Source organism: Podarcis tiliguerta (assembly GCF_965153285.1).
Source record: "Podarcis tiliguerta genome assembly, chromosome: 10".
Taxonomy (NCBI): Eukaryota; Metazoa; Chordata; class Lepidosauria; order Squamata; family Lacertidae; genus Podarcis; species Podarcis tiliguerta.
Window position 1 is genome coordinate 541804 of NC_139543.1, and position 14116 is coordinate 555919.

General features: G+C 41.9%; 2 protein-coding genes across 9 annotated transcripts in view; one reads left to right on the forward strand and one right to left on the reverse strand.

Annotated features, from left to right (window-relative positions):
- The window catches only part of NUDT5 (nudix hydrolase 5), a 1423229-nt gene that overhangs the window by 507926 nt on the left and 901187 nt on the right, over positions 1 to 14116 (reverse strand). The window lies entirely within an intron of this gene.
- The window catches only part of ITPR2 (inositol 1,4,5-trisphosphate receptor type 2), a 320952-nt gene that overhangs the window by 84377 nt on the left and 222459 nt on the right, over positions 1 to 14116 (forward strand). For 5 of the 8 annotated variants that reach the window (XM_083399206.1, XM_083399209.1, XM_083399210.1 and 2 more), the window contains 6 exons: positions 4788 to 4832; positions 7583 to 7737; positions 8692 to 8791; positions 8880 to 9040; positions 10642 to 10783; positions 13164 to 13325. In XM_083399206.1, the coding sequence (XP_083255332.1) occupies positions 4788 to 4832; positions 7583 to 7737; positions 8692 to 8791; positions 8880 to 9040; positions 10642 to 10783; positions 13164 to 13325 (765 nt within the window). The remainder of the gene's footprint in view (positions 1 to 4787; positions 4833 to 7582; positions 7738 to 8691; positions 8792 to 8879; positions 9041 to 10641; positions 10784 to 13163; positions 13326 to 14116) is intronic. The other 3 variants (XM_083399207.1, XM_083399208.1, XM_083399212.1) reach the window with 3 other exon arrangements.

Sequence of the window (14116 nt, forward strand, 5' to 3'; positions counted from 1 at the left end):
TGATTCTATGAGGTGCCTTTAAATGTGTAGATTCGGAAGACCAATCGCAGCCCCCGCTGGTGTATGGTAAAGCAAAACTAAAACAGACTGTCACATCTCCGAGTACCTGGTTCAACTATCTAAAACTCTCCCCAAAGGAAATAGCTACTCCCCCAAGTCCAAACCACCCCCTTAAGTCTCCAGGAGCTATGGATAATCATTCCCTTATGCAGCAGATGCCTATTGACAAACTTAATGGGAGTGTTTTTTTAGATGTAAAGGGGTCACTGGACTCCGTGGACCCAACAAATCCACACCATGGAGGGACAGAGAATTAAAGCTGCTGTCCTGGAACATTGCAGGATGTCCTGGAACATTGCAGGAAGCATTAAATGGACCCCCATGCTCAATACAGAGCTAACTCATCTCCTCCATTCAGAAGACGTGAAGACCATCTACTCAGCCATTGTTTCAGCTAATACCGGGGAAAAGGCCATGGACTCGTTTAACGAGTTATTAGCAAGACTAAAGACCTTCCTAACAACTGAGATACTTAATTCTGTTACAAAGCGGGCAAAGGATCAAGAGAGATGGTTTGATTTGGAGTGTAGACAGGCAAGGAAACGTCTGAGATCAACCTATCGGAATTACAGAAACATTGGAGCACCCTCGCTATTTATGGCCTACATCTATTTAAGACGAAATTACAAACAGCTATTAAAGGTAAAAAAACAAAAAGCTGAGATATTGGCCTGGTGTAGTTTAGTGAAGGCCTTGAATGAGAAAGACTCAACCTCCTTCTGGCGTACCATTAGGGGGCTCCTGGACCAAGAGCGGATTGGTCCCACATGTACTGTAGAACCCCAAGAGTGGACGAAATATTTCCAAACCCTCTTCTATGATGACAAAGCTCAGCACAATGATCCAAGTGCCTACTCCGAGAATTTACCATATTGGCCTCCTGTCTCCATAGAGGAGATGAGGAAACTAATTGCCCAACTGAAAAACAACAAAGCTCCGGGCATAGACTACATTCCAGCAGAGCTCATGAAGAACAATATCAGTTGGTGGGCTCCTATAATGGCGTCAATATTTACATACATCGATTCAACAGGCATAATCCCTGGTTGCTGGACAGAGGCAGTAATCATCCCAATCTATAAAAAGGGTCCTATGGCAGACCCAGCGAGCTATAGACCCATTAGCCTCCTCCCTATCCCCAGCAAATTGTATGCCAAACACCTCCACATCAAACTAATTGACTGGGTGGAAACTGAGGCAGTTATGGCAGAAGAGCAAGCCGGCTTCAGACAGGGCAGAACAACAATAGACCATTGCTTCGTATTAGCACATCTCATTGACAAATATGTCAATAAAACATGTGGGATTCTATACGCAGCATTTATTGACCTCACGAGTCAAATTTTGGGCTAAACTCAATGCTACCAACATTGACAAAATATTACTATTCTTGATAAAAAGCCTATATAAAGACTCCAAGTTATATGTAAGAACCTCAGTAAATGGGCAACTAATTGGCCCTGTACCAGCCACCAAAGGAGTCAAACAGGGCTGCATTTTAGCCCCGGCCTTATTTAACTTATATATAAATGACATGGTCAAATACCTAACATCCCTGGAGTTTCATGCCCCCAAACTGGCCGAAAAATCAATTTCAGCGCTCCTCTATGCGGACGACGCGGTTCTCTTATCACGAACTAAAGTACGCCTCAAAAGGCTACTAAGAGAATTCTCAGCCTACTGCAGGAGAGATCAATTGGTGATTAATCACCAAAAAACTAAAGTCATGGTCTTCGCTAGGAGACACAGACATCACAGATGGGAGATGGACAATCAGCCAATAGAGCAGGTCAAAATTTTCAAATACCTCGGAGTAGTTTTCCAGTCAACAGGGGCCTGGGAGGCCCATCATAAACATGCTAGGGAAAAAGCATCTCAAAGCGCCAAAATACTGTCTCGCTTTTACTTTACAAAGGGGGGCAGACATATCCCAGCAGCTCTGGAGGTCTTTCAAACAAAACCCTTGGCGCAATTACTCTACGGGGCCCAAATCTGGACGGGAAATTATTGCCGCACACTTGAAACGGTCCAGTCTAAATTCTTAAGACAGATTCTAGCCGTTCCACCATGCGTACCAAATGCGGCCCTACGGCTGGAGACTGGCCTCCTCTCCATCGAAACCCGGACCTGGTTAAGAACATTCAACTATTGGCTTCGCTTAAATTTAAACCCATCCGGACTACTATCTCTAGTAGCACGAGATGCTCATAGAAATCGGTGGTCCAAAGTAGTGCATCAAAAACTACTTACATGTGGCCTACAAGCACAGCATCTACTGAAAATGGGTCTCCCCAAGGCAAAAACCATTATTGATCAGCGCATGAAGGATATTGAGCAGCAGAATAATCTGGCCTATATTAAGAAATTTCGTGCTTGCTACGCTTATCTGCCCCCCTCCCACTTTGATTTTTGGGCACCTTTTTTGTCTACCTTAACCATTCCAAAACTCAGACGGTCCTTTACACTGGCCAGACTAAATATGTTACCCTCAGCTGTTCTTGAAGGTAGATATCAAAAAACTCCATTCGAGAACCAGCTCTGCCCCTGTGGAGCTGGCTATGTAGAGACGGTGTCACACGTTCTCTTGTCTTGCTCCCTATATAAAGATCTCAGGGACGAGACCATTACGCCGCTCCTATCTGCCATCCCGGGCGGCTCTTGTGAAGCCAAATTGTTCTCCTAGCCGACCAGAACAGCTCGACAACAGAGAAGGTTGCCAAATTTATCGAGAGAGCAATGAGACTGAGAGCTGTTATCTGAATGACACCAGTGTCGTCACCCGGATTCCTTGCCTAGGATCTTATGATTATTATCATTATGTTTTATTATTATTATTTTATTACGTCTGCCAAGTTTTAAGTACTGAGATTATTAATTTACCTAGGGTTTTAATAGGTCACAAGATTTTAAGGAAACTATATTTGTAATGTATTTTTGTTGGTGTTTGTCCTTTGATGCTATGGCCTGTCAGCTACGCAAATAAAGTCTACTACTACTAGCACGCTAACTATTAGTTAATAGACACTTTGAAGCTTCAGAGGTTTCAGAAAAGTGCTGGGTCTCTGAACTATGTCTTCTGCATTCCACTTCTCAGACCACAGGTATGAATGTGGTGGTCAGAAAAGGACAGGAGCTGTGTGGAAGATGGGCTAAAAGGATGTTATTTCTCTCCTCCCAGTTATTTTTCTCATCCTTGACTATTCTGGAGACTTTAGGTTTGGATTCATTTGAATCATAGAATCATAGAGTTGGAAGAAACCACAAAGGCCATCGAGTCCACCCCCTGCCAAGCAGGAAACACCATCAGAGCACTCCTGACATATGGTTGTCAAGCCTCTGCTTAAAGACCTCCAAAGAAGGAGACTCCACCACACTCCTTGGCAGCAATTTCCACTGTCGAACAGCTCTTACTGTCAGGAAGTCCTTCCTAATCTTTAGGTGGAATCTTCTTTCTTGTAGTTTGGATCCATTGCTCCGTGTCCTCTTCTCTGGAGCAGCAGAAAACAACCTTTCTCCTGATTCTGGATAAGCATGCTAACCTAACTTGTGTGTGACAGAAATACGGATGGACAAGTTAGAAAGTGTTAACCTCTCCCAACGCCACCCCCAATTTCTGAGTGTTGCATCCTGCAAGTTGGGGAGGTAGAATAAAGCCATTCTTCTCTCTAGGTGTCCTGTCTACCAGTCAGCCTTGGGGTCCTCTTGATGCACATATAGCCCACTGCTCAATATTCTTCCTCTCTGAGGTGATGTTGGGCTTCTCCCTCCTTACTGTTCTTTAAAATTTCAACATTAATGCTGAGGTTCCCTAAGGGAACATTTCAGCAGTTTGTGGTTGTCATGACAACCATGGCCCTGACTCAGTTAATACTAGACCTGTCAGGACATGAGGTTTAGAAAAAGTCTCAGTGGCTCACTGTGGCCAATTTGCGCCACACTTTGCAGATTGGACTACAGATAAATTGTTGTGTCTGTGGATGTGCCTAAAATATCTGCTTGTCTTGTTGTGATGCATATCTTTCAGTTTGTTTAGCCTGAGAATATGGGCAGGAACTTTGAGGCCAGCCACATGTAAACTTGACCTTTCCCACTCTTGCTCAGTAAAACTTTCAGGAAGGAATTGAGTAAATGTGTAGAGGGGGTGAAAAATGTGAAACCACTGCTAAAAAGAACCCTCCTAAGATCCCTCTACCACCTGGACCAGTTTCCACCCTCTTTTGGGGGGGGGGGGCAAGGCGCTTGAGTGGGTGGTGACCCACCTCTAGGTGGTTTGGATTATACAGATTATCTAGATGCATTTCAGTCAGACTTTAGGACTGAAATTGCTTTGGTAGAACTATGGTAGAACTATGGTTGGAACTGGACAGGAGAACTGCATCCCTCTTCTGTCAGACCTCTTGGTGGCTTTTTATACCATTGACTATTGTATACATCTGCTGGATTGGATCCCTGGATGGCACAGTTCTGTGCTGGTTTTGGTCCTACCTGGTGAACAGGTTCCAGAAATGCTGCAATAGTCTAGATGTAGACTAAGAAACTGGGAGTTAATTCAGGCAAGACAGGCATGCTGTTGGTCAGGAGGTGGGTTTGTGGTGGGAAAGGAAAGTTGAAAAGCCTTAAGTGCATGTGGAACAATATTTATGGCCTTTTGAACATACATAACATATGCAGTTTAAGATCAACCTCCCTTTTTTCAAAATTTTATTAAAAGTGCTTTCTTTTTACAGCTTAATCCACACTATCCAGATGGTAGTAATGGGGAAAAGGCTTTGGTAAGTGCAACTGCTTCTTTAAATAAAATGTGGTGAAAAGCTCCCTTACATAATCTGATCTAATTAGAAAGAAAGTGCCTGTGACATTTGGGTTGTAGAAACAAACTGTGTACAATATCGACAAGAAATATATTTTTGTTAGAGTTGGGAGCTTAAAAATCCTATGTTGATGTGACTTTTGCTTTCTATTTATTCATTTATTTTAAAACATGGCAACAACTTTTCCTGACAAAAAGTTCTCCAAGCAACTGGCAATAATTATGGCTTTCCAAAATAAACAGACCAAACAAATTTTACAATGTGTAATGAGTTGGCTTAAAAACAAATGCCACAATATGCTTTAATTCTATTAATGTTTGTTTTTTAGTTATTGTTCCCCCGTGTTTTTAGCTGCTCATATTTTATCAATAAGCTGTCTTTAGACCCTGTCAGGGAAAAAGGTGGGATATAAATAAATATATAACAACAACATGACTCCAAAAATATATAGAGGGTGTTAGGCTGGTATAGTTCAAGAGGGAATTATGGACTTGGGAAGCCATGATAGCAGAGGTGCTAATCTGGATGTTGCTGGGCATCGTCCCATCATCTTTGACCATTGGCCATGCTGGCTGGTGCTGTTGATGTGAGAGACCCCCAAATAAGTGTGGTAATTATACTTTACAGAGTTGTGCAGAAGTTGTTTTTCACAGTTCTCTTTTTCCCATAGAAAAACCACACAAAGTTTAAAAATAACATATCACTTTGCTTGCTGTGCTTGCTCTTGTCAGATTGAATATACAAGAGAGGCATGTAATACATTACTAAAATATATTTACATGACTTTGTATCGGAGTGACTAACATTTACAGACTGGCTCTTAGGAGGCAGCCTCATAACACAACACACTTTCTGCTCTCACAGTTAAAACTCTAAGTTGATAACTGAACTATACAGTATACAGTATATATGACATCACAAGATTATATACTACAGCATTAACCCTTTGCATAGTTTTTTGGATGCACCATTTCCACAATAAGCCACAGGTTATCATCATTGCATTATAGGGAGGGCCCTACTTCTGATCTCAGTATAGACCTGGCACAAAAGAGAATCAAGAAAGTCTGAGACTTTTTTTTTACCTTTTAAGGCTATTAATTATTTTAATTACCCTATAGCAGGGGTCAGCAACCTTTTTCAGAAGGGGGCCGGTCCACTGTCCCTCAGAATTTGTGGGGGGCCAGACTATATTTTGAAGAAAAAATAATGAACGAATTCCTATGTCCCACAAGTAACCCAGAGATGCATTTTAAATAAAAGCACACACTGTGTTTAAATAAAAACACTGTGTTTAAGCTGGAGACATATTATAGTTAATTAAAGTAAATAAGTTAACCTGAAAGAATGCATTTCCTGACCCACTTTGTTTCACAAATTTCATTTTGTTTAATAAAACCTTTCTTGTTTGATTGAGCATTTTCTGCCTGAGACTGTAATCCCAAAGTTTTCCTTCACACAAGTCCCCCACATGATAGCCTGTGGTAAATTGTAAAACCTGGTGTAATTAGCATACAGAGAGAGGTGTGTGCTATATTTAATTGGGGGCAGTTAGTGGGGTGAGTCCACTGTTTGTGCAGACTTCAAAAGAGGAACGAGAGATAGAGTGCCATATGTCAGGAGTGCTCTGATGGTGTTTCCTGCTTGGCAGGGGGTTGGACTCGATGACCCTTGTGGTCTCTTCCAACTCTATGATTCTATGATTCTATGAGCCTTGGGGTCTCTTCTAACCCTACGATTCTCTCATTCTAAGTAAGGAAAAATACTCGGTTAAAATTCTTCATCCAGACATGCTGTTTTTCTGTATGCAGGTAACTTTGAGTTTATTAAAAAAAAAAAAACTTGGGAGAGAATTTGAGTTTAGAATCCTCCTCCAGGGCATATATACAGTCCGAAGGAAGGCTATACCACACCACATGATATTCATAGTCACAATACCTAGCTAGGACCTGTATTCACAGTAGTGGCTTCCTGGTTGAGCTTTTGCCACATCTCAACAGCTAAATGTGCAGTGTAGGACTGTTATGTACTAGAACAAGAGGCAGGTAGTGTCCTAGAATGCAACAACCTGATTGGCCTGGAGGAGCAGCCCAATCAGGCACCAGGAGGGAAACATAATCAACCAATCAGATGGTACTCATTGTGTAAATAATGTATGTAAAGCCTGAGGTTCGGGGGGGGGGGGTTTGCTCACTGTTCCTATGAGCTGAAATAAAGAACATGAAATTACTACTCAACTGAGTATATTTCAAGGACTGATATAAATGGAGCACATATCATGGACAAGCTGTTTTGCAAAGTTGACTGCCCTTGTTGGTAGGGACAAAAAAACACAGCCTTTCCTGATGCTCGATGCCTCCTGTCTGTCCTTTGTCTTTTATCTTTGTACTCCTTTATAGCAAGCGCTTTGATGCTGTATTCCTCTGCCAAACACCCAGCAGCCCTGACGGAACTCACATTGAGCAATAACATGTTCTGTCATAGGGACTTTTTGTTGGCCTCTGACCTATTTGTGTGAAAAGGCAGCTTGCATCCCAGCATCCTTGAGGCAGGTTGGTCCTTCTGTTTTGAATATGAGAAAAGAAGCTAGTAACCCTACAATTTCACTCGAGTAGCCCTACCCTCTTCACCTTGGAAAGAAAAAATATATTATTCTTGCAGAACTAACAATAGGATGCTGTGTAAACCAAAGTGTCCTTGTTCTTCATCAGCAGAGAGACAGCGAATTTCTCATTTCAAAGAAGAAACGACATGCTGGGGAAAAAATTATGTATACACTGGTGTCTGTGCCACATGGAAATGATATTGCCTCTCTTTTTGAACTGGATGCAACCACCCTTCAGCGAGCTGACTGCCTGGTTCCAAGGTAGTGTTGCATGTGTATCTGTGGGCTTGCCAGCTGAAAAGTCAGCAGTTTAAATCTGCGTGATGGGGTGAGCTTCTGTTGCTCTTTCCAGCTTCTGCCAACCTAGCAGTTCAAAAGCACACCAGTGCAAGTAGATAAATCATGTTTCTGTGCACTTTGGCACTCATTACTATGTTCCATTGTGCCAGAAGTGGTTTAGTCCTGCTGGCCACATGACCTGGAAAGCGATCTGTGGACAAACATTGGCTCCCTTGGCCTGAAAAGGGGGATGAGCACCGCAACCCCATAGTCATCTTTGATTGGACCGTCAAAGCACCGTCCAGGGGTGCTTTACATGTGTGTGTGTGTGTGTGTGTGTACATGTACGTGTACCCAGTGCTTTTTTTTGGCGGGGGGGGGGGAAGGTGCCGGAACTCATGTTGATGAAGTGTGGAGGAGGAGAGAGCCTGTGCCCGTCTATAATAAGGGGGCATTGCGGCAACCCAATTTCTGGGGGTTATTTTAAGCTTGTAAGAAAGGCCAGGTAGTGCTTGGGAGAGAGGCAGAGGTTGCCTTCCATGTACCTGCCTAGCCGGTGTCTCCAGCCTCTCTCTCTCTGGGGGTGAGTGATTATGTGTGTGAAGACTGCAAAGCCATATGACCCTGCAGAGCAATAGTGCTTCCTAAGGGAGCATGCTAGGCTAGCCTTCCTCCACCTCCTTCCTTTACTTGCCTCTTTGTGATGGAGGTAGCTGGTGCTGGCTAGGAAATCAGGGGAAGAAGAGGGGTAGGCTAGTGCTCCACATTTCCTTCTTCCTTCCTCTTGTTAATCTGAGCATAAAGCCTCCAACCACAGGTGGAGACCAGGGCTGGACCCATTGTCAGCTGATTCCTTCCCAGTGGATTTGAAAACAACATTTGATGCTCCAATGATTTTACATTTATCCTTGAGAGCTGTTGTTTTACTTTGTTTAGAAATTCTTATGTGCGACTGAGACACCTGTGCACCAACACATGGGTCACCAGTACCAGTATCCCAATAGACAAAGACGAAGAAAGGCCTGTGATGTTAAAGGTAAATACCAACAGTCAACATAACTTAAGCAAAGAAACCTGCTTTCTCACGTTAAATTTTGGTTGTTCTTCCCCTGCCAATATTACAGATTGGGACCTGCCAAACGAAAGAAGACAAGGAAGCATTTGCTATTGTGTCTGTTCCTCTGTCTGAGGTTAGAGATTTGGATTTTGCTAATGATGCCAACAAGGTTTTAGCATCCACAGTTAAAAAGTTGGAGAATGGCTCTGTAACTCAAAATGAAAGGAGGTCAGTGATCCTTTCTTACCTTTTGCCTCCCTCCCCGACCTAAAGATACCAAGCAAATGCTTACAGCTAATACAGGCTTCCACAAGAGACTACTAAACCAGATGTTGGAAATAATAAACCCATTGCAGCATAGGAGAATGCCATTACCTCCAGACCACATGGCCCAATGGGCAGGAAAGAGAAGAGTTGCAGCCCAACAATATATGGGGGGCCACAGATTCCCCATCCCTGTGCTCTTTCAGCCCTGGAGCCTATTTATGCTTTCAAAAATGTGTATGTATTGAACACAAGGAGGATTAGGGAAAGTGTATCAACCCCATGCCCCACTTTCAGGCTCAAAAGACTTCTGTGCATTGACTTCCTTATGTGCATACAATGTGTCAATTCTGTATTCCCTTGGCTTCTGATAGTGCAAGAGTTGTGGAAAATTGTGTTTTTCTTAGGTGTGAAGGTCTGCAGATTTGTGGAGTCAGAGGATTGTATGTAATGCTGCAACAATGGGTTTCCTGTCCTCCCCTTGCATGTCCCCCAGATCTGCTCCAGAGGGCCTCTCAAACCTTAGAGGTGTGTGGCTGGTGGGGTAGAGTTTGAGGGGACAGGAGAGGAAGAGGTAATTCTGCTATGTGCAAAAAAAAAAAAAAAAAAAAAGTCTACTGGTGAACCAGCATGCTAGAGACAACCCCATATATTTTTGTCAGTAATAATTATAACAAACAAGGAAAATGCCTGTCACAAGTGGGATGTTTGTGGAGGTTGTGGTTATGTGAAAAATATCATTATTCATTATTATCTATATTATCTACATCATTATCCTTTTATATATAAAAGGCAGGTGTCTTGTCGTCTGGGCAGCCCAGGACCTCTAGAGACACACTACCCAAGCTTGTGCCCCAGGGAGGTCACTGCTAACACAACGGTTTGACTTCATCCCCAGAGGCACACTCCATTGTGTTTTGAGACAGATGGATGCCAACAATCTATACCTATTTGAGTTATCTTGTGCTTCTGTAGCCCAAACCTCACTACTGCGGGACAAGAGAAAAGTATTAGCAAATCCCAAGTACAAAAAAACTGCAGGGGGCAAAAAACTGGAATTGTGTGTGAGTAACCCTCAAAACAGTTCCATAATAATTGAACGGCATGGAAATTTGAAATGGGTGGGAGTCAGGAACAGAATAGTGTGGCTAGAACAAGGAGATTCGGACAACGCCCATACACCCGTTAGAAAGAACCATTTCATTGTCTTGATAGGTCAATTCTTACATTATACAGAGAAGCTGTTTGCTGTTGTCGTTGGGGACTTAAGAGAAAGTTGCCCATAGATACCAATGAAGAAATGAAATAAGTTGATGTTACTGAGCCCCACTCCCACCCCCAGCATCCAGAAACCAATGGGAAAAACGGAGATAAAATATTTATCAAAACAGCCCAATGTGGACTGAACATGATGCAAGGGTGCAGAATGATGACTGACTGCTGGGAGTTTGGGGTGGTGGGAAAGGAAAGAGTGGTTGAAACCCTGAACAGAAACACTCCATGCTGTAACATTTTGTTACAGAGCTACACTTGTTCACTGTATTGTACTTCTTCAAACAACATAGGTTTGTAACCAAGCTGTTGGAAGATCTCATTTTCTTTGTTGCTGATGTGCACAATAATGGCCAGGAAGTGTTGGATGTGATGGTCATTAAGCCCAACCGAGAGAGGCAAAAATTAATGAGGGAACAAAATATATTGGCACAGGTATGTAATTGATAGAAATATTTAATATGGAGCATATTCTTCAAAGATACAGTGGCCTTGTTTGCATATCGCTTCAAGGTGTGTGGGGGGGACTGACCCCTTTAGTCAGTGTTTCCCAGACTTTTTAAACCCAATGTCCCCTTTTAGGTAATATAAAAATCTCTTCAAACCTGCCTCTCCTAATTATTTTATTTGCATTTTCAAAATGATTGAAATTAAATGATTGAATATTAATTATAAATAATATTTTGGGGCTTAATAATAAAAATCAATCAAAGTACTTATAACTTTTTAAAAAACTTTTTATAAATTTCAAAAAAAATGCTTTTATTATTATTAATATCAACATTGATTCTGCATGTTTGTCACAAGCTTTTGGATTCTGGGCACCGTGGAAGACAGAGTACATCTTGTTTCACTTTCAGCATCAGCCTGCTGCGCTGCTTTGTTTCAATATCTAAAAGAACAGAAAAAACATCTTCACAAAGGCATGTGGATGACAATGTCACAATGATGTGCAGAGCCTGTTATTCTGTTTTGGGATATACAGGGAAATATTTCAACCATTTTTCCCCCGAAGGGAATTGTTTGAAATCATCTTTGGCAGCTGAATCACACTTGCGTTCCAAAAAGTCCTTCTGGAGATGCTCTGACAAGGACTGAACATAAGTGATAAAATCGTTTTCACAGTGTGTTCTGCAATCAGCTCAGTTTCCATTGCCTGAATATTTTTTATTGTCTGCAGAATCAAGCTGCCAAGCAGTGAAGCTTTTTCAGAGGGTTTCTAGGTGGTCTGTTTCAGACTCAATGCAGGCATAAGATTGGCCTGGTCTGTAATCTGCAAAGCCTGACTAAGAGGTGGATGAGTTTGGTGAGCAAAGCCAGCAGGGATTAATAAATTGGTAGAATTCTCTGGATTGGCTCACTAACTAGATCACTTATGCCTTTCATACTCAGCTGTAGTTCTCTCTCCAGCTCTCGTGTTTGTGGGGAAAATGGTGAATGTTGTTCTCATTCAAGAAAGCAAGAGTAAAAACAAATAGTTTTCATTGGTGAAATATTTGGCAAGCATTGTGATCAAAAGTAAATGCAGGCCTGCTTGTCTGTGGAAACAAGAACCTTCTGTCTTTATATCCAGTATAATATGCCACCATTGACTAACTGAGACTCATGACCAGCTGTTATGTATTGGCTGTGCAGAAGGAACACAGGGTGTGAGATAGGCCTAAGCTACAAAAACAGGAGTACTTAAAGGGTATTTACAAGGATGCAAGTGTTACCTGCCCAAAGGTGAAGATGAAGTAGAGGAGGATCTGTCCCAAAAGAAGGTGTTTTAATATGGTTTGGGTAATTTACATACAGACACTGAGCTCATCTAATTTATATGCCTACCATCCCTGATATTATCTGTCATTTAAGTGCTTAATAAACACATGCACCCAACACATCCAGTTTTCTGTCCATTTTTCCAGCTGCACAATTCCATCCCCACATAGCACACTGAAAAAAACCTCAGCCTTAAATCGAGGATAATCGGATATGTAATAGCAGTAGTGTATGGTATGTTCAAAGTTGTAAAAATTAGTTGAAATGAGTAGTATAAATCAACATGTGAGTGATTAACCACACAGTGCATGACAAACTGCTGCGCTCTGTATATTGCATGTCACACCACTTAAGAGATAATGTTGAACTTCTTTGCACTCATGATGACATGCAGATCATGCTGCATGTGATCTTGTCATCCTCTGAACATAACATTTCAGACTTGTATACTTTCATGTTGTTGATCTTTTGGTTAGATCACACTTTTTTAATGGAAACACACATACCCTGAAATGTTCAGATGCCCCCTCTTGTTGAGAAGTCAGTGTTCTAGATATTTCAGGACTCCATATTCCATCTGTCCCAGCCAGCATTGCCAATGATCAGGGATGATGGGAGTTGTAGTCCAGCAACATTTGCAGGGCCACGAGTTCCTCAGCTCACTGCAAACCACTGTTACTTTTAAACCATAGTTAAGCTTATCAGGCAGCATGCTGGTGCACAGGGTGAAAATTGTGACCACTTTCCTCCTCTCTTGCTCTTGTAGCTGCTGCACTGCTGGGAGCTAAGCTACAGTATTATTTAAAATAATTTAAACATGAGATGACCTGTTGGAGGATGAAGTGAATTCATAGTGAAAATTACATATAGAATGCCATGCAATTTTCATTACTGAATTGATTCAACCTCAGTGGTGGGGCACATTTTATTTCCCCCTTGGCTCAAAATGCTTATATAATATATTGTTCACTGAATTCACCAAAATTTTTTCTATCCCCACCATTAGTCATCACTTTGTTTTTGTATTTATGTGTCTATATGTATATACAAACAGATATTTGGGATATTGAAAGCTCCATTTAAAGACAAAGCGGGAGAAGGAGCCATACTGAGACTTGAAGATCTGGGCGACCAGAGATATGCCCCGTACAAATACATGCTGAGGCTTTGTTACAGAATCCTCCGGCATTCCCAGCAGGACTACAGGAAAAACCAGGTTTTTCTCTTGCCTTCTTATGTGGCTACATAATTGTATACAGTGGACTCCTTGGTTGTGCTTACAGATTCATTGAATCCAGTGGAATGACTGCTGCAGGAAAGTAATGCCAACTTGATTTTATGGATCCAAAATTTCACTTTCAGTGTGACTGTGGATTAATACCATTACTTTAACCAAGTGCAGTATAGTAGCATGAGGTGCTGTTGAGTTGGAATCTCTATGCTATGATTGGCTCCACCTGGAGTTAAACAGATGAAGGTGGGATTAATTCGCTGCTATCAACAGTCAGCAGGGTGTTCCCAGGACATCCCCCTTAACCCATCTTGTTTGATAAACTGACTTGTTTTCTGATTTTTTAAAAAAAGATTGGTGCCATTTATTGGTTGATTTGTTGACTGTGTGTGGAATTTTTGAACTGATATGGTTGACTTCTTATCACTTTTATTGTTTTGCTGGTTTCTTTCCATGAGGGCTCCAGGGAGCTATGCATGGCATAATAGAAATATTTAAATAAATAAAAGCAAGGAAAGGAGCAGAGTGGGGAGGTGATCTGACCATAGACTAGCAGAGGTACTTGCACTCTTCCAGAATAGCGCCATGCCTGCTTTACCTACTGGTCTGCAGTGGACTAGTGGACTCCCATCTTGATGAATCACCTGGGAACAAAAGTCTGTGAGAAGGAATCTTCCTGTCATAAGGAATATTCTAGTACTGATTGGTACGTGGAGTATCTAAGCATTTGTGGGTCATACTAGGGCAAACTTTACAAGGAGAGTCAAGTAAACATC